General features: G+C 40.2%; 2 protein-coding genes across 2 annotated transcripts; one reads left to right on the top strand and one right to left on the bottom strand.

The window, feature by feature from the left end:
- Positions 1-2,249: 2,249 nt before the first annotated feature.
- LOC123788098 (olfactory receptor 1J4-like) lies at positions 2,250-3,191 on the top strand. The gene has a single exon (XM_045791185.2). The coding sequence runs from the start codon at positions 2,250-2,252 to the stop codon at positions 3,189-3,191; it is 942 nt and encodes a 313-aa protein (XP_045647141.2).
- Positions 3,192-12,668: 9,477 nt separating this feature from the next.
- Positions 12,669-13,615, bottom strand: LOC123788070 (olfactory receptor 1N1). The gene is given in 2 exon segments (XM_045791156.1): positions 12,669-12,914; positions 12,917-13,615. Coding segments are annotated over 2 exon segments (945 nt in total).
- Positions 13,616-22,724: the final 9,109 nt, after the last annotated feature.

The following is a 22,724-nucleotide window of genomic DNA, read 5'->3' as shown; positions in this document are numbered from 1 at the left end:
AAGTATATTCGAAAGACAACTTTTACTTAGAGAGCTCTGGTTCCTTTTTTTTTTTTTTTTGCTTTATACAGCACCTATATTATAGCTTTCTTAGAATCTGATGATTTCCTGCCTGAAATTCCTAGTATAGTCTCATACCCTCATAGAAAGCATCAAACCTTGGGCCCAGGAAAGATCTTTCTTTCTTTCTTTTTTTATCTTGAAGGTATTTTTTAAAAATTACATTAGCTAACATTAGTTTCAGATGTAGTGTTCAGTAATCTATCAGTTGCCTATAACACCCGGTACTCATCACATCACATGCCCTCCTTAAGGACCATCACCCAATTACCCCATCCCCCCACATCCCCTCCAGCAACCCTCAATTTGTTTCCTATAGTTAAGAATCTCTCATGGTTTTTCTCCCTCTCTGATGACTTCCTATTCTGTTTTCCCTTCCTTCCCCTACAGTCCTTTGTCCTGTTTCTTATAGTCCACATATGAGTGAAATCATATGATAACTGTCTTTCTCTGATGATTGATTTACTTTGTTTGGCAAAATAGCCTCCAGTTCTGTCCACATTGATGTAAATGGTAAGTATTCATCCTTTCTGATGGCTGAGTAATATTCCATTCCATACACACACACACACACACACACACACACACGCGCGCGCGCACCACATCTTCTTTATCCATTCATCTGTCGATGGACATCTTGGATCTTTCCACGGTTTGGATATTGTGGACATTGCTGCTATAAACATTGGGGTGCAGGTGCCCCTTCCCATCATTACATTTATATCTTTGGGGTAAATACCTAGTAGTGCAATTGCTGTGTCATAGAGTAGCTCTATTTTTAACTTCTTGAGGAACTTCCATATCATTTGCCAGAGTGGCTATACCAGCTTGCATTCCCACCAATACTGTAAGAGGGTTCCCCTTTCTCTGCATCCATGCCAATATTTGTTGTTTCCTGTTTTGTTAATTTTAGCCATTCTGACTGGTGTGAGGTGATATCTCATTGTGGTTTTGATTTGTATTTCCCTGATGGCTAGTGATGTGGAGCATTTTTTCATATGTTGGCCTTTTGTATGTCTTCTTTAGACAAATGTCTGTTCATGTCTTCTGCCCATTTCTTGACTAGATTGTTTTTTGAGTGTTGAGTTTCATAAGGTCTTTATGTATCTTGCATACTAGCCCCAATTATATTTTCTTGGGTTCCACTGAAGATAAGGCCCTGAGTTTTTTCACAGGAGTTCTTTGCATTTTGTATTTAATAGGAGCAATATCACCTCATGTAGGATGCCTCCTAGGAGTGAAGTGTTTGACATACATTGCCTTATTTCTTTTTGATTCAGAGACTAGTATCCCAGTTTTAGAGAGGAAAATCTGAGGCTCCAAGAGGTGCAATACCTTGCCCAAAGACATAGATCTGACAAATAATGGAAAGGTGATTTTAATACATTCTGTCTGATCTCAAAGCCCGTGCTTTGCCCTCTACAGCACACAGTCTTACTGTCAAATATTAGTTATCAGTAAGCCGTGGTTGAAGTATTATTGACCAGAAGGCTGGATGTGGTGGAGTGATAGTCCATATGTGATCTTTACAAGAGGTTTATGCAGAAAAAAAGAGGTATGATCAAGTTTTATCCAAGGGATTTTTATTAAAATTCCAAATCCCATAGACTAGATAAGTTTACTAGTTTAGGAAGGAGTAATCCTATTTATAAAGCATGAGGGAAACCAGACAGAATGGAGAGAAAGTGGGAGAAGTCCAGAACAGTGGGCTGTCGGAGGTGTCATTCTCTACCAGGCAGGATGTGGTTGGACTCCGCCTGTATTCCCAACTTCATCAATGCTCTCATCATTGCTGTATATGACCTTTGCCTACATCAGGTCATAATCCTATAATGAAGTGGCTTTATGGCACCTGAACCCTGCTCAAAATCTGCCTGTTGAGGGGAGTGAGCCGTCAAGAGGGAGAAATGAAACAGAGGGCAGGAAACTAACACTGATTTGTGCCAACTATCTGCAGTGGTGCTTCACTAATGTTATCTTATTACTAATCACAATTTTCTCATGACTGAGGCTTATAGTCATATCTCCAATTTGGAGATAAGAAAATTGAGACTCAAACTGAGTCACTTACCCAGAACACACAAACATGAAGTGGTATTGCCAGAATGTGAATCTATTTCTAATTGCATTGCTTTTCTAATACACCACACAGCACTCAGACATGAGGCTCTCTCCTTAACAAGAGGAGCATGAGGCTGGAGAACCAGAGCAGCGTGTCCGAATTCCTCCTCCTGGGGCTCCCCATCCGGCCAGAGCAGCACAGTGTGTTCTTCTCCCTGTTCCTGGGCATGTACCTGACCACAGTGCTGGGGAACCTACTCATCATCCTGCTCATCAGGCTGGACTCTCGCCTCCACACTCCCATGTACTTCTTCCTTAGCCACTTGGCCCTCACGGACGTCTCCTTTTCATCCGTCACAGTCCCCAAGATGCTGATAAACATGCACTTTCAAGATCAATCCATCCCCTATGCAGGGTGTGTAACACAGACGTATTTTTTCATATTTTTTACTGATCTGGACAATTTCCTTCTCACCTCAATGGCATATGATCGATATGTGGCTATCTGTCACCCTCTCCGCTACACCACCATCATGAGAGAGGGGGTGTGTATCTTGCTAGTAGCTGTATCCTGGATACTCTCCTGTGCCAGTGCCCTGTCTCACACCCTCCTCTTGGCCCAGCTGTCCTTTTGTGTTGACAACGCTGTCCCCCATTTCTTCTGTGACCTTGGTGTCCTTCTCAAGCTCTCCTGCTCAGACACATCACTTAATGAGCTGGTCATTTTCACAGCAGGAGTGGTAGTCATTACCCTCCCACTAACATGCATCTTGATTTCTTATGGCCACATTGGAGCCACCATTCTGAAGGTTCCATCTGCCAGGGGGATCTTCAAAGCCTTGTCCACATGTGGCTCCCACCTCTCTGTGGTATCTTTGTATTATGGGGCAGTCATTGGGCTTTATTTTTTCCCTTTATCCAGCAGTTCCAGTGACAAGAACATAATTACCTCTGTGATGTACACAGTGGTCACTCCATTGCTTAACCCTTTCATTTACAGCCTAAGGAACAGAGACATGAAGGGGGCCCTGGAGAAACTCTTCAACAGGGCAATGGTCTTATGTCAGTGACATCTGCTCATCTTTATAACAGACATGTGTATTCATGTGTCTCCAGATGCTAGACCCCTAATCTTGAGCCTAGCATGGAGTAAGTGCTCAGTAAATATTTGATAACTTCAATTACATTCTGTTACAGTTATTGTCTCTTTTCCTACCAATTCTTTAGTATGAATTGTGAATTCTGAGTTCATAGTACTGATTATTGCTCTTGTTTATTAGATTGTAATATCACATAGCTAATAGAATGTATGTCTCTCCTATTTCCTGGGCATTTATTAGTTCTTTTCTTAAATAGCTTTATTGAGGTATAATTGACATATAAATGTTATATGTATTTAAAGTGTACAATTTAAATTTTGGGGGGTGGTGGTTTCCTTTTTTAAATTTAAAACCAATTAATTAACATATAGTGTATTATTAGTTTCAGAGGTAGAGTCCACTGATTCATCAGTTGCATATAATACCCACTGCTCATTCCATCAAGTGCCCCCCTTAATGCCCATCACCCAGTTACCCCATCCCCACAGCTCCCTCCCCTCCAGCAACCCTCAGTTTGTTTCCTATGCTTAAGAGTCTCTTAGGGTCTATCTCCCTCTCGGACTTCGTCTTGTTTTATTTTTCCCGGGTTTGTTTCTTTTGCTAACCAGAATCATGCTATATGTATTGTTTTTTGTTTTTTGTTTTTGTTTTTATTTTTTATAATAATATTTTTTATATTGTTAGTCACCATACAGTACATCCCTAGTTTTTGATGTAAAGTTCCATGATACATTAGTTGCATATAACACCCAGTGCACCATGCAATACGTGCCATTTTTTGATGTGCTTGTTGGAGATGTTCTCAGCCTAGCACACTCCTTTTATCCATTATATATTTCACATGAATAGTGTCACTGTTTGTGTTGCTTCATTCTGCTGTTATAATTATGCCTACTTTTGTGCACAAACTTGAGCACAGGGGCTGGAATTTGAGGGGAAGAGTGCCAGTTTGAGCCCTTGTCAAACTGAGGTGAAGGCACGTTGATTTGGCATTGAGCAGGTGGCTGGCTCAGGCAGGAGGGCAGCTGGACTCTGGATTTGGGACCCACAGGCCGATGGCATTGTGTGTGACAGGGACGTGCTAGTTTTGCTTTTAACTTCTGTTTTTCTGGGAAATTCTCTCTCTCCTTCTATTCTAAATGAAAGCCTTGCTGGATAGAGTATTCTTGGCTATAGATTTTTTTCCTTTTAGCAGCTGGAATTTATCATGCCGCTCCCTTCTGGCCTGCAGAGTTTCTGCTGAAAAACCCACTGATAGCCATATGGGGTTTCCCTTGTATGTCACTGCTTTCCTTTCTCTGGCTGCTTTTAAAATTCTCTCTTTATCACTACTTTTGGCCATCTTATTTACTTTGTGTCTTGGTGCAAACCTCTTCGGGTTGGTTTTGTTAGGGGCTCTCTGTGCCTCCTGGATCTGGATTTCTCTTTCCTTCCCCAGTTTCAGGAAGTTTTCAGCTATTATTTCTTCAGACAAATCTTCTGCCCCCTTTTCTCACTCTTCTCCTTCTGGGATCCCTATCATGCAACTGTATGCTTGACAGTGTCACTGAGTTCCCTGGGTCTATTCTCATTTTGTGTATTTCCGCCCCCCCTCATCTGCTCAGGTTGATTACTTTCCATTATTCTGTCCTCTGGGTGGCTGATCCATTCTTCTACTTCCTCTTGTTCACTATTTATTCCAGGTGGTCTATTTTTATTTCCATTTAGTGAGTCCAATAACTCTAATTGGTTCTTTTTTACATCTCCTATCTCTTGGTGGAGGGTCTCAAAGAGGTCCACTCTTTTCTCAAGTCTAGCAAGGATCTTTATGAGCATTACTTTATGTTCTCGATCAGACATATTATTTATCTCCATTTTGTTTAGGTCTCTTGCTCTGATTTTGTTCCGCTCTTTCATTTGGGACACATTTCTCTGTCTCTTCATTTTGTCTATTGTTGTGTCTATTTCTATGTGTATAGTGTACAACTTGATGTTTTGCTAGGTACATGTTGTGAAATGATCACCACAATCAAGCTAATATATCTATCTATCACCTCTACACAGTTATCATTTTATTTTATTCTTGTGTGTGTGGTGAAGAGATTTAATTTAAGACCCATTCTCCTAGCAAACATGAAGAATACAACACAGTATTGTTATCTATAGTCATCTTGCTGTACATGAGGTCTCAAAAACTTGTTCATCTTGCATAACTGAAACTTTGTACAATATGCCAGGTGAAATAAGTCAGACTCAGAAAGACAAATCCTGCATGATCTCATTTTTATGTGGAACATAAAATAGTCTAATTCATAGAGGCAGATAATATGATGGTGGAGGCCAGGAACTGGGGGGGGGATTGGGTGATATTGGGAAGTTATGAGTTTTTAAGAACCTTGGAAGATACTAACAGGGCTCCCTTGGCATAGAAAATTTGCAGAATTGGGAATGTGAAAGGTATCTCTTTTCCTTTCCTCACCTCTTATCCTGTGTTCTTCTCCTATTTGTTGGTGGTGGTGCTGCTGATGGTGGATCAGGAAAAGAAAGAGTATGCTGCCCTTTACAGCTCCAGGATACTATCCACTGTTATGAGTTCAGCGGCTCCACTTAGGAACTTGAGGCTTCTGGATTTTAGGAACATTGGTTACTCTTAACAAACTACGGTGAACTTCGGTCAGCAGTTCACTATCAGACCAGTTATCTATGAAGCTTTCTGACTGCATGTGTGATTTTCTGTTTTTTTATTATTTTTTATTTTATTTATTTTTTAATAACATTTTTTATTATGTTAGTCACCATACAGTACATCCCTAGTTTTTGATGTAAAGTTCCATGATTCATTACTTGCATATAACACCCAGTGCACCATGCAATATGCATGTGTGATTTTCAATCAAGAGATAGCCTCAATCCGGATGGGAAATGAGATAGACAAAGAAGGCATCCATAGCCTAGAGTCTTCTGTTGCCCCCACTGAATTTTGTGACTTTCTCATTCAATCTCTTATCTATCTCCCTGAAAATCATTTCTACTCAGCTTAGTGACCCAGGTTTGTATTATGAGCCCAAGTAATCAATGTTCTTCAGCATTCAGTGAAGGACCACATAGTTCTCTTTCCTCAGGCTGTACTTAGTTAAGGATAAACAGGATCACAAATACTTGTGAGATTCAGGGGCACCTGGGTGGCTCAGTTGGTGAAGCGTCTGCCTTCAGCTCAGGTAGTGATCCCAGGGTCCTGGGATCAAGTCCCGCATTGGGCTCCCTGGTCGGCAGGAACCCTGCTTCTCCCTCTCCCACTCCCCCTGCTTGTGTTCCCTCTCTCACTGTCTCTCTCTCTGTCAAATAAATAAATAAAATCTTAAAAAACAAAAAAAAACCCACAAATACTTGTGAGATTCAGCACCACGCAGTTAAAACAGAAGAGTATTTGGGAAAGACAGATCTCAATTGTATCTACCAAAGTGTGTGGCCTCAGGCAATTTACTTATTTCCTCTGAACCTCAATTTCTTCTTCTGTGTAAACAGAAGAATTATAAAATATCTAATGTTTTTTTATTTGAAATAAATAAAATACTAAATTTGGCTTAGCCTTAAAACCAACCAAAAATAATGAATATTAGTTTTCTCTCCTTGTGCATCAGAGATGAATTTTGGGGCAGAAGTTGCACAGATACTCCTGAATTATGGTGATTGTCAGAGCACAGCATATAGATTATATCCCTAGTTCAAAGGCAATCAGCTGTCCTAGGATGCAGCAGCACATCTTCTCTGGCTTGAGCTAGAACCAAATGACTAAGGAGTAATGGATGAGTGAATTTGTGGGTGGGTAGGTGAAGAAAGACAGATCAACAGACTATCTTACTCTCTACTTGTTCAATAATAACTTCAAGAGTGGCCCTTGACCTGGGAGCTGATGAAGCCTCTGTTTAACATCCTAGCTTTCCTTGTGTAAGGCCAGGGAATGCCCCCACCTTCACCCTGCCTGATTAAACTACAGTCATGGAGTCACTTTGTCTGCAGACTCAGCCTCAACCAGAGCCAAAACAAAACCTGAATAGGGCTGGAACTATTCTTGCTGGTCTAGAGAAAGCTTGACTTGGTTGGCCCAGACACACACTTGATTACTTGCCTCAGTTTTTCTGTTTGCACTGCAGTTCTTTGTTTGGATCCCTGACCATCTGCCTAGCCCTATCAGACCCATCCTGGGGGGTAGGTAATGCTGTCATTCATATTTTTAGCCATGGGCTGGTGACATTGCTCTAAATGGACTTTTCTCAAGAAATGTCAAGTCCACTTGCCTAGTGGGAAGTGTTCTAGCAATACCTATCCTGCTAGATTGGTTTTCCTTGGTTGTAGACAGCCCAAAGCAAACTGGTATGTGCCACATTGATTTGGATATGTATATAGAACTTCTGGGAATCACTTTTGAAGTATGTGCTTTATTTGGTGCATTTCCCCTCAGCCATATCTGAGCTGTCTCATGATCTTCCCCAATAAAGTATCCCATTGGGTTTAGAACAAAGTTTGCTACATTTTTGAAAAATGTGAATGTGTGATGTAATCACAAGTTTACAAATACTTTCAGAAATTAGTAATTATTGACATTTCAACTGACCAATTTTTATACCTTCTCAAAAGTTAAAGTTACCATTAGTTCTTTTTTTCATTTTTTCCTTTCTTAATTGAAATCTAACTAATTAACATATAGTATATTCTTAGTTTCAGAGGTAGAGTATAGTGATTCATCAGTTGCATATAACACCCAGTGCTCATTATACCAAGTGCCCTCCTTAATGCCCATCACCCAATTACCCCATCCCTCCACCCACCTCCCCTCCAGCAACCCTGTTTGTTCCCTATAGTTAAGAGTCTCATGGTTTGCCCGCTCTCTGTTTTCACCTTATTTTATTTTTCCTTCCCTTCCCCAAGTTCATCAAACACACACACACACCACACATTATATTATAATATATATATTATATCAATACATATGATATATATTGATATATGATATGGATAGCATATATATCGATATCATATGTATGTCAAAATAAGATTTTTATCCTTAAAATTTACACGTCAGAGTTGAAGTTGTATATATATCTTATTTATATATATACATTATACATATATAATAAATATACATAATACATATACGATTTATATATATTTTGTTATAGATGGAAAGTGTATGAGAGGATCTACTAAAGAAAGAACTAGAATTGGGGTGCCTGAGTGGCTCAGTTGGTTAAGTGTCTGCCTTCAGCAGGGAGCCTGCTTCTCCCTCTCCCACTTCCCCTGCTTGTGCTCTCTTTCTCTGTCAAATAAATAAATTTTTAAAAGAATTAGAATCACTTAGCTTTTAAAGGAAAAAATCACAAGTGTTGCATTGATTATTGCCCTTGAATCCAAGAAAGTTTCTTTCAGAAAGAAGTTATAAATGAAATCAGGAGGGGACTCAAGTATATACAAATTTTAATTTATTTGTCATTAAGGATAATTAGAGTAAATACTAGAAAAATAGTGAGACTTTCCTTATCATATAGGTTCTGTCATTCATTAGCTATTTAGAAAGTTACCTTATCTATGTCAGTGTGTCTAGACCTGGTCATATAGAGGTGGATAAAGACACACCTCCATATGAAAGAAGGGAACATTTTAGTAGTGTAGAGATAGGTGAACTAAAAATATACAGGAGTATTAAAAAGTGCTTTAATATAATACTACTAATAATAATTGTGCTTATTGTATATGATTTCTGTTTTAGGCATGGTCTTAAAAGTTTTATCTCTTTTAATGCTCATAATAATCTTATGAAGCATGTGCATTATTATCTGCATTTTTCAGTTGAGGGAAATGGGCTTAGAGACAATGACCTAAATATAATAAATGGTAGTAACACAGGGAGGATATAGTTAACGCTGACTGGATATCACCGAAAGCTTTATAGGGGAGGCAGTTCTGTAGCTGGTTGTTGAAGGGTTATGATACATAATGAGAGAAATGGCAGTCTTTTTTTTTTTTTTTAGTGTGGGGAGGAGGGGCAAAGGGAGAGGGAGAATCTTAAGCAGGCTCCATGCCCAGCATGGAGCCCGACCCCACAACCCCAAGATCATGACCTGAGCTAAAATCAAGAGTCAGATGCTTAACCAACTGAGCCACCTAGGTGTCCCAAGAAATGGCAGTCTTGGCAGAGGGAACAGAGTGAATGAGGGCATTGAATAGCATAGTAAGTTCAGGGAAATGTAAAAACGTGGGTGTCGCTAAAGCATATGTGTGTATGAGTTGAGGGCGACTCAAGAAATGAATCTAGACAGGCAGACAAGGACTATATGCTGAAGGGCTTAGGATGCCCTGTTGGGGGCTCTAAACATTGCCTTGCAAGTGACTGGATGCCATTGGCTGGGGGTGGGATGCACTAGGGATTAAATCTGGAGTATGTTTGTATCTTAGAAAGATTAGTCATGGGGCGCCTGGGTGGCTCAGTCGTTAAGCGTCTGCCTTTGGCTCAGGGCGTGATCCCGGCATTCTGGGATAGAGCCCCACATCAGGCTCCTCTGCTGGGAGCCTGCTTCTTCCTCTCCCACTGCCCTGCTTGTGTTCCCTCTCTCACTGGCTGTCTCTCTCTCTGTCAAATAAATAAAATCTTAAAAAAAAAAAGAAAGATTATTCAGGTAACCAACGTGCCAGATGGGTTGGCAATGAATTGGAAAGCCTAGAGACAGAGAGCTCGATTAGAAGGTCATTGTACATCCAGGTCACAGATGATGTGTGTCTGAATGAAGACAATGGCATGGGGAGAGACAAAAGAATATCATCAAAAGTACACCAGACTGGTCTTTGTAATTAATGGGAAGTAGGTGGTAGAATAGATTGTTCTGGATTTCTGGTCTTGTGAACTGGTATTTAAGAACATAATGGAAGGCTAGACCTTTGAATAATTTTGATCAGGTTTTAAAGTCTTTATTTATTTATTTATTTATTTATTTATTTATTTATTTATTTATTTTAATGTTTTTTTTAATTACATTATGTTAGTCACCATACAGTACATCCCTGGTTTCTGATGCAAGGTTCGATGATTCATTAGAAGTGAGGAAACAAGTTTCTAACCACCTGCTTTTTAAAAAAAGTCTTCAAGCAAGAAGAAGGCAAATGCCATAAATGGGCAAATTAGAAAGCTCTTCATCACTACCCCCAATTCTATCCCAATTAAAAGCACATCCTACTCACATTACACTACCTAAACGCAAAGATTTATAAATAATTTGTACCCTATTGTGAATTATTTTATTGTCAACATCATATTAACTCTATTTAAATGGGTGACCTTAAAGGAATAGAAGTTTGAACATAGGGATTGGGGTGGGTGTACTAGGATGTATCAAGAGAAGAATAAATTTGGAACTCTGAATACAGTGGTAACTACTCTGGCTGGGTAGAATCTAAGAATGTTAGACTACTGAACAGTGATAGGTAACAGAATCTCCTGGTGGATCTTTGTACACTCTGTGCTGACCTAATTGCTGACTGCCACAAATGGTATTGGGGAAACCAAAATGGACATGCAGTCTCATCTCCTAGTTTGTTTGGGGCCTGTGGGAAAGCCCAAAACAGGGTCCAAACATATCTGCACTGTCAGTGGATTAAGATCCCTGAGGGTCAGAATAGAGAAAGAAACTAGAAGTCCATCTAGAAAAAGCACCATCTAGAGAAACCAGAAGGTGGGGCTAATTGGGCCAGTTTGTGTAGCAGGTTCAGGATACTGAGGGGACATATATGGCAGGATAGTGTGGGGCTGTATCCAGTAATCTCACACCTCAGCCTCCCTCATGTCCACAAGCTGTGTCATCAGGAGCTTAGAACTCTGCCAAGGAACCCTCTCCTGAAAGAACTGATCATGAGAAGTTAGAGGACATTTTCTTGCCAGTTCAAAGGACAGAAGAAAGCTAGGCCTTCAGTGGCCCATAGTCTATAGAACAATAAATGTCAATAGAAAGAAGAGAGTTGCAGACTAAGGAAACCAGAAGAGAAGGACTTCAGGGTGGCCACCAGCTTCAGCCCTGATTATGTGAGAATGCCCACCTGGCTCCACCAAGGATTCCTACAGAGAATATCTGAAAAGGAAATCTAGAGAGGAAAACAGAAGTCCCAGTTCAGGTCCTCAAACAAATGGAATCCTCAAGTACTAAGATATGGCATGCTGCTTGACAGGATTCACATCTGTGCTCACCAATCGTGGAAGGCTGAGACAGTTTGATTGTGTGAAAGATGCTCAAAAATTATTTGCTGAAAGAAAGAAAGGAATCATGAAACACTTTAAGATAGGTTGAGTCTGAGAAACAAACTGCAATGGGGAGGGGTATTTAGGCAGCTGGTAGATACTTGGTTATACCAGGGAGATGTAAAGAATTTAAATGATATGGCCTTTATTTGTTAAGAATCATATCTTAAGGGGCGCCTGGGTGGCTCAGTCGTTAAGCATCTGCCTTTGGCTCAGGGCGTGATCCCAGAGTCCTGGGATCGAGCCCCGCATCGGGCTCCTCCGCTGGGAGCCTGCTTCTTCCTCTCCCACTCCCCCTGCTTGTGTTCCTCTCTCACTGTATCTCTCTCTGTCAAGTAAATAAATAAAATCTTTAAAAAATCATATCTTAAATATTTCTAAGATTCTTGGAGGCAGAAGAAAACTTATATGCCTATAAAAATAATTTTCTCCATCTCTGCAACTAATTTATGTGACAGGTGCCTCTTTTAGATCTAAAGGCAAACCTGAGCCAAATAAAGAAAGATGGTTACTGTGTTCACGCTTATTAGTCATAAAAACGATGCTGGCATCGGACATTTCTGACCAGTAAGGGAAAGAGGCAGCACAAGGAACTCACCCTTCCTGGTAAAATGTCTCACAGGAAGTGGGGTAACCAGCACAGAAATCTCAGGTTTGAACTTCAGTCTTCTGATGGGGAAACACTTTATCTATCCTGCCTCTCCCAGAATGTAACCACCATCCTTACTTATTTTGTCTTAACCTCCCCTTAGTGTTACAAACAAGACAGCCCCCACCATTATTTATGATTGGCAAATTAATAATCTAGAATGAAAGTGTTATGAAAGCAGGGACTGTGTCTCGTCCCATGCTGTACCCCTCACACTTCTAACAGCTCCCAGCACGTAGCAGGTGTCTGGTAGAGATGAAGAGTGAAATCAGTAATATTAAGCTTTCATATATTGAAAATCTACTATTATTAGTCACTATATGAAATGCACTTCATAGTTTATCTCAGTTCATCAAATCTTCCAGTCACCTTATTAAATAAAGATTACTATCTCCATTTTAGAGATGAGAAGACTAAGACTCAGAGAGGTTAGGTAACGGAACTGCAATCTGATGGCTAGTATGGGGCAGACCCAAAACTGAAGCCAAGTTTGTCTGACTCCAAACCTACGGCTTTTCATTAAAAGTTGCGATCATTATATATAAGAGGATAAAATTCTCCTGCGACTGAGGAGCCTCTTAAGGGCCCCCTTCATGTCCTTGTTCCTTAGGCTATAGATAAATGGGTTCAACATGGGGGTCACCACAGTGTACACTGCAGCTGTGGCAATGTCCTTCTCTTCAGAGGCAACAGAGGCAGGGTGCAGGTAAGCACTGAAGAGCGTCCCATAGAACACACAGACGACACAGAGATGGGAACTACAGGTGGAAAAGGCCTTGCTCCCCCCCCACCACCAGGAGTTCGGACCCTCAGGATGGCTAATACAACGTGGATGTAAGAGATGACAACGCAGATAAAAGGGACGATGAATACTGTGCCCCCTAAGGCAAAAACCATCAACTCGTTGATATGGGTGTCAGAACATGACAGCTTCAGGACAGGAGTTATGTCATAGAAAAAGCGAGCTATTTCCCCAGCAACACAAAAGGACAGCCGAGCCATGAGGAGGGTGTGAGTCAGGGCAACAATGTGGGTGAGGACCCAGCATAATGCAAGCAGCAGGGTACAGACTTGGGGGCTCATGACCATGGAGTATTGGAGAGGGTGGCAAATGGCCACATAACGGTCATATGCCAATACGGCCAAGAAGAAGCTGTCCAGATCACCAAACATCAGAAAGAAATACATTTGTGTGAGGCAACCAGCATAGGAGATGGTGTGATGCTGAGTCTGAACATTTGCCAGCATCTTGGTAACTGTGGAAGATGTTAAGCCTATGTCAACAAAAGATAGGTTGGCCAGAAAGAAGTACATGGGGGTGTGGAGGTGTGGGTCTGAGCTGATGGCCAGGATGATGAGCACATTCCCAGTCAAGGTGACAAGATACATACACAGGAAAATTCCAAACAGTAACTGCTCTTGCTCTGGTGACTCAGATATTCCTCGGAGGAAAAATTCAGAGATACTGGATTGGTTTTCCATGACTCTGCAGCATCTGAAAGCTAGGGAGGACAGTTAGATGCTAGATTTCTTCTAGAACTCTACATGTAAGTGTAGATTGCTTTGGGTAGCATGGGCATTTTAACTATGTTAATTCTCCTGATCCATGAGCATGGAATATTTTTCCATCTTTTTGTGTCTTCTTCAATGTCTTTCAAGAGTGATTTGTAGTTTCTAGAATAAAGATCCCTTACGTCTCTGGTTAAGTTAATTCCAAGATAACGTATGATTTTTGGTGCTATTGTAAATGGGATGGATTCCCTAATTTCTCTTTCTTCAGTCTCATTGTTCGTGTATAGAAATGCAACTGATTTCTGAGCATTGATTTTGTATCCCGCCACATTACTGAATTGCTCTATAACTTCTAGTAGTTTAGGAGTGGATTCTTTTGGGTTTTCCACATAGAGTATCATGTCATCTGCAAACAATTGTTGGAGAGAATGTGGAGAAAGGGGATCCCTCCTACATTGTTGGTGGGAATGCAAGTTGGTACAGCCACTCTGGAAAACAGTGTGGAGGTCTCTTAAAAAGTTAAAAATTGAGCTACCCTATGATTCAGCCATTGCACTACTGGGTATTTACCCTAAAGATACAGACATAGTGAAGAGAAGGGCCATATGCACCCCAATGTTCATAGCAGCAATGTCCACAATAGCTAAATTGTGGAAGGAGCCGAGATGCCCTTCAACAGATGACTGGATTAAGAAGTTGTGGTCCATATATACAATGGAATATTACTCAGCTATCAGAAAGAACGAGTTCTCAACATTTGCTACAACATGGACAGCACTGGAGGAGATAATGCTAAGTGAAATAAGTCAAGCAGAGAAAGACAACTATCATATGATTTCTCTCATCTATGGAATATAAGAACTAGGATGATCGGTAGGGGAAGAAAGGGATAAAGAAAGGGGGGGTAATCAGAAGGGGGAATGAAACATGAGAGACTATGGACTATGAGAAACAAACTGAGGACTTCAGAGGGGAGGGGGGTGGGGGAATGGGATAGACCGGTGATGGGTAGTAAGGAGGGCACGTATTGCATGGTGCACTGGGTGTTATACACAACTAATGAATCATCGAGCCTTACATCGGAAACCGGGGATGTACTGTATGGTGACTAACATAATATAATAAAAAATCATTTAAAAAAAAAAAAACAAAAAAGAAGATGTGGTCCATATATACAATGGAATATTACTCAGCTATCAAAAAGAACGATTTCTCAACATTTGCTGCAACATGGACGGCACTGGAGGAGATAATGCTAAGTGAAATAAGTCAAGCAGAGAAAGACAATTATTATATGGTTTCTCTCATCTATAGAACATAAGAACTAGGAAGATCGGTAGGAGAAGAAAGGGATAAAGAAAGGGCAGAATGAAGCATGAGAGACTATGGACTCTGGGAAACAAACTGAGGGCTTCAGAGGGGAGGGGGTGGGGGAATGGGACAGGCTGGTGATGAGTAGTAAGGAGGGCATGTACTGCGTGGTGCACTGGGTGTTATACGCAGCTAATGAATCATCGAACTTTACATCGAGAACCAGGGATGTACTGTATGGTGACTAACATAAAATTAAAAAAATATTATAAGAGAAAAAAAAAGAACTCTACATGTAAGGACTCCCAAATCTTTGAACTTCCAAATCTCACTTTAACTTCATTATCTTCCCTAATCTGACTTCACCTCTAATTTGACCCTATTTCCTTCCTCTTCCTTAGGAATCTCATAGATTCTTCCTTTCTTTTCTCTTTTCCTCTGGTCAATCTTTTATACAGAAGGTACTCTTCCAAGGAGGCTCTAGGCATGTTCAGCTCTGGCATTACCAAGCCTTGGACCAAGTCTACCGCCCCTATCAGTTTTATCATTGCATTGCACAGTACATGAGTAGACTGAGGTGAGCTGAATTTTACATTCTCTTGGTGGCCACAAAATTCATACAAAAAATTTTTAAACCCTCACAATACCTCATTTTAGAGTGAAGGGCATATAAAGAACTCATGTTCCTTTATTTCCTATCATTTCTTTCAAAATAGGAAATATGGAGTTCTGTATTTGCCCTCCTGTGTTTTGAGTTGTCATCAGCATCAGCATCATCCCATAGCTAACAGTTACCAGCCACTTATTACATTTATCAGCCCCTGTTCTAAGCACTTCATACAGATCATCTCCTTTAACCCTTAAACAACACCAGAAAGCAGAGATTATTATTCTTACAATTGTATAGAGAAGAAAACGGAATAACTTGCAGAGGGACCCACAAATATTTGAGACAGAATTCCAACTCATAGCATTGGATACCAGAGACTTCATCAATCAAAACAGACAGTGATTTTCTATCATCAAACACTAATCTCTCAAAATTTTATAGTTTCATAACTTTAGCCTCACTTGCCTTTCCTATCTTTGGTACTTGTCTTTTATAGAAGAACAATGAAGTTTAGGAACTAGAATGACCTACAGCATCATCTGGTCCAGAGGTTGCCAAACATTAGTCTGTGAGATGCTTGCTAAAAGTACAGAATCTTCAGACCTACTGAGTTAAATTCTCTATGATATAATCTGAGTGCCTGTATTTAAAAAACTAGAATGAAAACTAAATCCTTCTCAGGTATTTTGATGCTCAACAGGGATTAAGAAAACTTCCTTTAGTTCAACTAATTGTTCAAGTTTTAGAAAAATTAAGTGATTGAAAAAGTTAACACTGCTCCTTAGAGGGAAAACCAGAGTATCCAGGCTCTCGGACTACTGCTCTTTCTGTTCAGCTGGCTGCCTTCCCCATTTTCCATGACTTTTTGTCATCAATATCTTTGTCATCAATATCTTATGGATCTAAGTAGTTCCTATTCCCAATCTCTATTCAGAGTCCACACCTAAAGAAAAACTAACCTCCAGATCAATAAAGGATATATTGAAGCATTGTTTATATTTTGAAGTTAATACTTCAAACTTTAGCAAGAGCAATAACTTAGAACCATCACATATTTATCTACCCCTGAACCCTACACTAATTGAGGAACACATCTCAGAGCTATGTAACTTACTCCGAGAGATGAGAAAGCCACAAGCTATTTTCTCCTCTACTCTCTCTCTCTCTCTCTCTCTCTCTCTCGATGGGGAATGTGATGCCTCATAAAGGTTAGGCTCTCTGATTGGGTACATTCTAATTCCCAGTCCTGGAGGCAGGAGACTCTCTTAAGATCCACCTGACTGTGTATCTTGTCAAGAGGAGGGTGATGCAGACCAGCAGACAGCCCCATACCTTCCTGACATTCAGATCCTGCCTTTAGTGGGTTAGTTCTTTCATTTCCATTGGGGATCTCAAAGACACTGTGATTTATTTTAGGGAAGAGCTGCACCTGTTTCATTATCTCTGTTGGTATACAATGCCTTGATCAGACTATTCCTATAGAGGTCCCTCAGTCTATACTACCAATAGGTTAATATCAGAAATCCTCTAAAAAGGGTCCAAATCTCTACCCAAGGGCCTGTGCTAATATCTCTTGTTCTATCCTTTGGTTCTTCCTTTCCCTAAAAGGGTTTCTCATCCTTCATCCTGTCTAAAGCCTCAGAAAACTCTGTAGATTCTAGAGACAGCAATGAGATGCTTTCTGAACCTTTGGGCAACCCCTGTCATCCCAGAGTGCTAAGATTCCTTTACTTACCTCCACTCCTTCTTCATCTACTGTGTCTGTCAACAAGTAAGAGCTGGCCTGATCATGATGGAGAAAATATTCCAAAGGCAGGAACTGCTAGCCTGCAACTGTTTGTCTCAAGTTTCTCTTCTTACTGCTACCCTGGTTACTGAGAAGAAGGCACTGCAGATGTCCTTAATTTGGGAGGAGGACAGGAAGAGTTCAGATTCTTCTTGACAAACTTTGTGTTGGGATTAACTGAAATCAGAGTTAATGGTCAAGAATAATAAATACAGAAGCAAAGATGAGCTTGCTAAACTGAGGTTAAAAATCAGTTTAGGGAGTGAAAGGGGAAATGAGAGCAAGAGTGAGAGCAAGAGTGAGAGAGTGAGAGAGAAGGATTCCAGATCAGGAGCCTAAGAGATCAACAAAGGACTGCAAAGCCAAGCCAAGGAAAGATCTGAAGGGAATGCCAGAGATATCTTAGTTACATTCATCAGCTGGAACAAAGAAGACCAGAAAGAAGAGGATCCCTGTCCTGAATATTTAAGATGCTCTGGGACACTTGGTACTCTGATTCCATTCAATCCAGGTCTTCAGGAATTTTGAAGCATTTCATATTTGTATTTTGAAACCTGAACAAAGAAGTCCTTGCAACAGCAATCAGACAACAAAAAGGGATAAAAGGTATCCAAATAGGCGAAGAAGAAGTCAAACTGTCTCTCTTCACAGATGACATGATACTCTGTATGGAAAACCCAAAAGAATCCACCTCCAAACTACTAGAAGTTATAGAGCAATTCAGTAATGTGGCGGGATACAAAATCAATGCTCAGAAATCAATTGCATTTCTATACACGAACAAGGAGAATGAAGAAAGAGAAATTAGGGAATCCATCCCATTTACAATAGCACCAAAAACCATACGTTATCTTGGAATTAACTTAACCAGAGATGTAAAGGATCTATGTTCTAGAAACTACAAATCACTCTTGAAAGACATTGAAGAAGACACAAAAAGATGGAAAAATATTCCATGCTCATGGATCGGAAGAATTAGAATAGTTAAAATGTCCATGCTACCCAGAACAATCTACACTTTCAATGCTATTCCGATCAAAATACCAATGACATTTTTCAAAGAACTGGAACAAACAGCCCTTAAATTTGTGTGGAACCAGAAAGGGCCCCGAATCGCCAAGGAACTGTTGAAAAGGAAAAACAAAGCTAGGGGCATCATAATGCCAGATTTTAAGTCGTACTACAAAGCTGTGATCACAAAGACAGCATGGTACTGGCACAAAAACAGACACATAGACCAATGGAACAGAATAGAGAACCCAGAAATGGACCCTCAGCTCTTTGGGCAACTAATCTTTGATAAAGCAGGAAAAAACATCCAGTGGAAAAAAGACAGTCTCTTCAATAAATGGTGCTGGGAAAATTGGACAGCTACATGCAAAAGAATGAAACTTGACCACTCTCTCACGCCATACACAAAGATAAACTCCAAATGGATGAAAGACCTCAATGTGAGACAGGAATCCATCAAAATCCTGAAGGACAACATAGGCAACAACCTCTACGACATCGGCCACAACAACCTTTTTCATGACACATCTCCAAAGGCAAGAGAAACAAAAGATAAAATAAACTTGTGGGACTTCATCAAGATAAAAAGCTTCTGCACAGCCAAGGAAACAGTCAAAAAAACTAAGAGGCAGCCCACGGAATGGGAGAATATATTTGCAAATGATGCTACAGATAAAAGACTGGTATCCAAGATCTACAAAGAACTTCTCAAACTCAATACACGAGAAACAAATAAACAAATCATAAAATGGGCAGAAGATATGAACAGACACTTTTCCAATGAAGACATACAAATGGCTAACAGACACATGAAAAAATGTTCAAAATCATTAGCCATCAGGGAAATTCAAATCAAAACCACACTGAGATACCACCTTATGCCAGTTACAATGGCAAAAACTGACAAGGCAAGAAACAACAATTGTTGGAGAGGATGTGGAGAAAGGGGATCCCTCCTACATTGTTGGTGGGAATGCAAGTTGGTACAGCCACTCTGGAAAACAGTGTGGAGGTCCCTTAAAAAGTTAAAAATTGAGCTACCCTACGATCCAGCAATTGCACTACTGGGTATTTACCCCAAAGATACAGACATAGTGAAGAGAAGGGCCACATGCACCCCAATGTTCAAGGCATCACTGTCCACAATAGCTAAATCGTGGAAGGAGCCGAAATGCCCTTCAACAGATGACTGGATTAAGAAGATGTGGTCCATATATACAATGGAATATTACTCAGCCATCAGAAAGAACGATTACCCAACATTTGCATCCACATGGATGGGACTGGAGGAGATAATGCTAAGTGAAATAAGTCAAGCAGAGAAAGACAATTATCATATGATTTCTCTCATCTATGGAACATAAGAACTAGGAAGATCGGTAGGAGAAGAAAGGGATAAAGAAAGGGCGGAATGAAGCATGAGAGACTATGGACTCTGGGAAACAAACTGAGGGCTTCAGAGGGGAGGGGGTGGGGGAATGGGATAGCTGGTGATGGGTAGTAAGGAGGACATGTATTGCATGGTGCACTGGGTGTTATATGTAACTAATGAATCATGGAACATTACATCAAAAACCAAGGATGTACTGTATGGTGACAAACATAATATAATAAAAATATTATTATAATAAAAAGAAAAAAAAGAAATGGCTTATGCAAAGGGGAAGAATTAAGATGGTGGAGGAGTAGAAGACCCTAAGTTCATCCAGTCCCTGGAATTCAGCTAGGTAGTTATCAAATCATTCTGAACACCTCCAAAATCAATCAGAGATCTGAGAAAAATAAGTGCTGCAATTCTACAAATAGAAAAGTGACCACTTTTTGGAAGGTAGAAGGTGTGGAGACTTGAATCTGGGATGCTACATATATACTACATATATATGTATATGTATATGTTATACATATATATTATATCTATAGAATACATATATACTTACCTTTCTTTCCTGTTTTGGGATCTAGTTTCTTTTAATAGTCAGACCAAAATATACCCAGCATCCAGTTTTCTGTTTTGTTTTGTTTCTTCTTTGATGTTTTCTTATTTGTGTTGTTTTTATTTTCTTCTGTGTGTGTGTGTGTGTGTGTGTGTGTGTGTGTGTGCGGTTTTTTTGTGTGTGTGTGTCATTGTTGTTATTGTCTTTTCTCTCTCATTGTTCTATTCTTTTCTGGATATAATGACAAGACGGAGAAATTCACCCTAAAAGAAAGAACACTGTTGGTGGGAATGCAAACTGGTATAGCCACTCTGGAAAACAGTATGGACATTCCTCAAAATTTTATTTTATTTATTTATTTATTTTTTTTTTAATTTATTTATTCGACAGAGATAGAGATAGCCAGCGAGAGAGGGAACACAAGCAGGGGGAGTGGGAGAGGAAGAAACAGGCTCCTAGCGGAGGAGCCTGATGTGGGGCTCGATCCCATAACGCCGGGATCACGCCCTGAGCCGAAGGCAGACGCTTAACCGCTGTGCCACCCAGGCACCCCCATTCCTCAAAATTTTAAAATTGCACTACTAGGTATTTATCCAAATGATATAAACATAGTGATTTGAAAGGGCACATGCACCCCAATGTTTAGAGCAGCAATGTCCACAATAGCCAAACGGAGATGTCCATCAACAGATGACTGGATAAAGAAGATATTGTATATGTAGACAATGGAATATTACTCAGTCATCAAAAAGAATGAAATCTTGCCATTTGCAATGATGTGGATGGAACTAGAGGGTATTATGCTAAGTGAAATAAGTCAGTCCAAAAAAGACAAATATCAGATTATTTCAATCATGTAGAATTTAAGAAACAAAACAGATGGGGCACCTGGGTGGCTCAGTCAGTTAAGCGTCCACCTTTGGCTCAAGTCATGATCCCATGGTCCTGGGATAGAGCCCCGCATCAGGCTCCTTGCCTAGTGGGGAGCCAGCTTCTCCCTCTCTCTCTGCCTGCCTCTCCCCCGCTTATTCTCTCTCTCTCTCTCACTCTTACTCTCTCTCTCTGTCAAATAAATAAATCTTTTAAAAACAAACAAACAAACAAACAAAACAGATGAACATAAGGGTATGGAAGGAAAAATAAAATAAGATGAAAATTGGGAGGGAGACAAACTGTAAGAGATGCTGAACTCTAGGAAACAAACTGAGTGTTGCTAGAGGGGAGGCAGGTGGGGGGAAGGGATAATTGGGTGAAGCACATTAAGGAGGGCACTTGATGTAATGAGCATTGGGTGTTATATGCAACTGATGAATCACTAAATTCTACCTTGGAAACTAATAAAAAGTAAGACAGATCTGTAGGCTGGAAACTCAGGCAGTCTAAAGGCAGAGTCTCTTCTCCAGGAAACCTCAGTTTTTGCCTATATTCCTAAGGTCTTCAACTGATTATATAAGAGTAATCTCCTTTACTTAACATTATTCCATTTTACTTATGTATTTTTCCTTTATAAAATATTTTACTTTATTTACTTAAATTATATTCCTTTACTTAAACTCAACTGATTGTAGATGTCAGTCATATCTACAAAATACCTCCATAGCAACATCTAAATTTGAATTTGGTTAGATAACTGGGTACTGTAGCCTAGCCACCTTGAGACAGAAAATTAATCTTCACAAATGGTGAGGTCAGGGTGCCAGTCAAGGAATCCTCACAGGGAAGAATTATGGAGACGGAGTTTCTGGGGGAAAATAGATCAGCAACCAGTAAGAGGTATTGCTTCATTTCTATGAACAAAGGAAATCAAGGATTTATGAGGAGACTGAGTATACTCAATAAAACATTCTAGTCCCTGCTTGGTTTTTAGACCTGAGCCACTTATCAGTCCCAGAATCCACTGACTGATGGAGAGGCCATATCTCAAGAAGGAAGAGCCATGCAACACTACAGGGAGTATACCCATGATGATTCTCCCTGTCTTTCCCCAGTGGTACCTATAGCCATTTACTTGGGCAACTTTATTTATTTTTTTTAATGTTTTTTTATTATATTATGTTAGTCACCATACACTACATCCCTGGTTTTTGATGTAAAGTACGATGATTCATTAGTTGCGTATAACACCCAGTGCACCATGCAATATGTGCCCTCCTTACTATCCATCACCAGCTTATCCCATTCCCCCACCATCCTCCTCTCTGAAGCCCTCAGTTTGTTTCTCAGAGTCCATAGTCTCTCATACTTCATTCCCCCTTCTGATTAACCCCCCTTTCTTTATCCCTTTCTTCCCCTACCGATCTTCCTAGTTCTTATGTTCCATAGATGAGAGAAATCATATAATTGTCTTTCTCTGCTTGACTTATTTCACTTAGCATTATCTCCTCCAGTGCCGTCCATGTTGCAGCAAATGTTGAGAACTCGTTCTTT

The sequence above is a fragment of the Ursus americanus genome, chromosome 18 (assembly GCF_024610735.1).
Source record: "Ursus americanus isolate L20-20 chromosome 18, mUrsAme1.1.p, whole genome shotgun sequence".
Taxonomy (NCBI): domain Eukaryota; kingdom Metazoa; phylum Chordata; class Mammalia; order Carnivora; family Ursidae; genus Ursus; species Ursus americanus.
The sequence above is the reverse complement of the archived record's forward strand: the minus strand, read 5'-3'. Positions and strand labels throughout refer to the sequence as shown.

Excerpts from the sequence above, each read along its gene's own strand:
- LOC123788098 (XM_045791185.2), top strand. The coding sequence starts at position 2,250 with ATGAGGCTGGAGAACCAGAGCAGCGTGTCCGAATTCCTCCTCCTGGGG.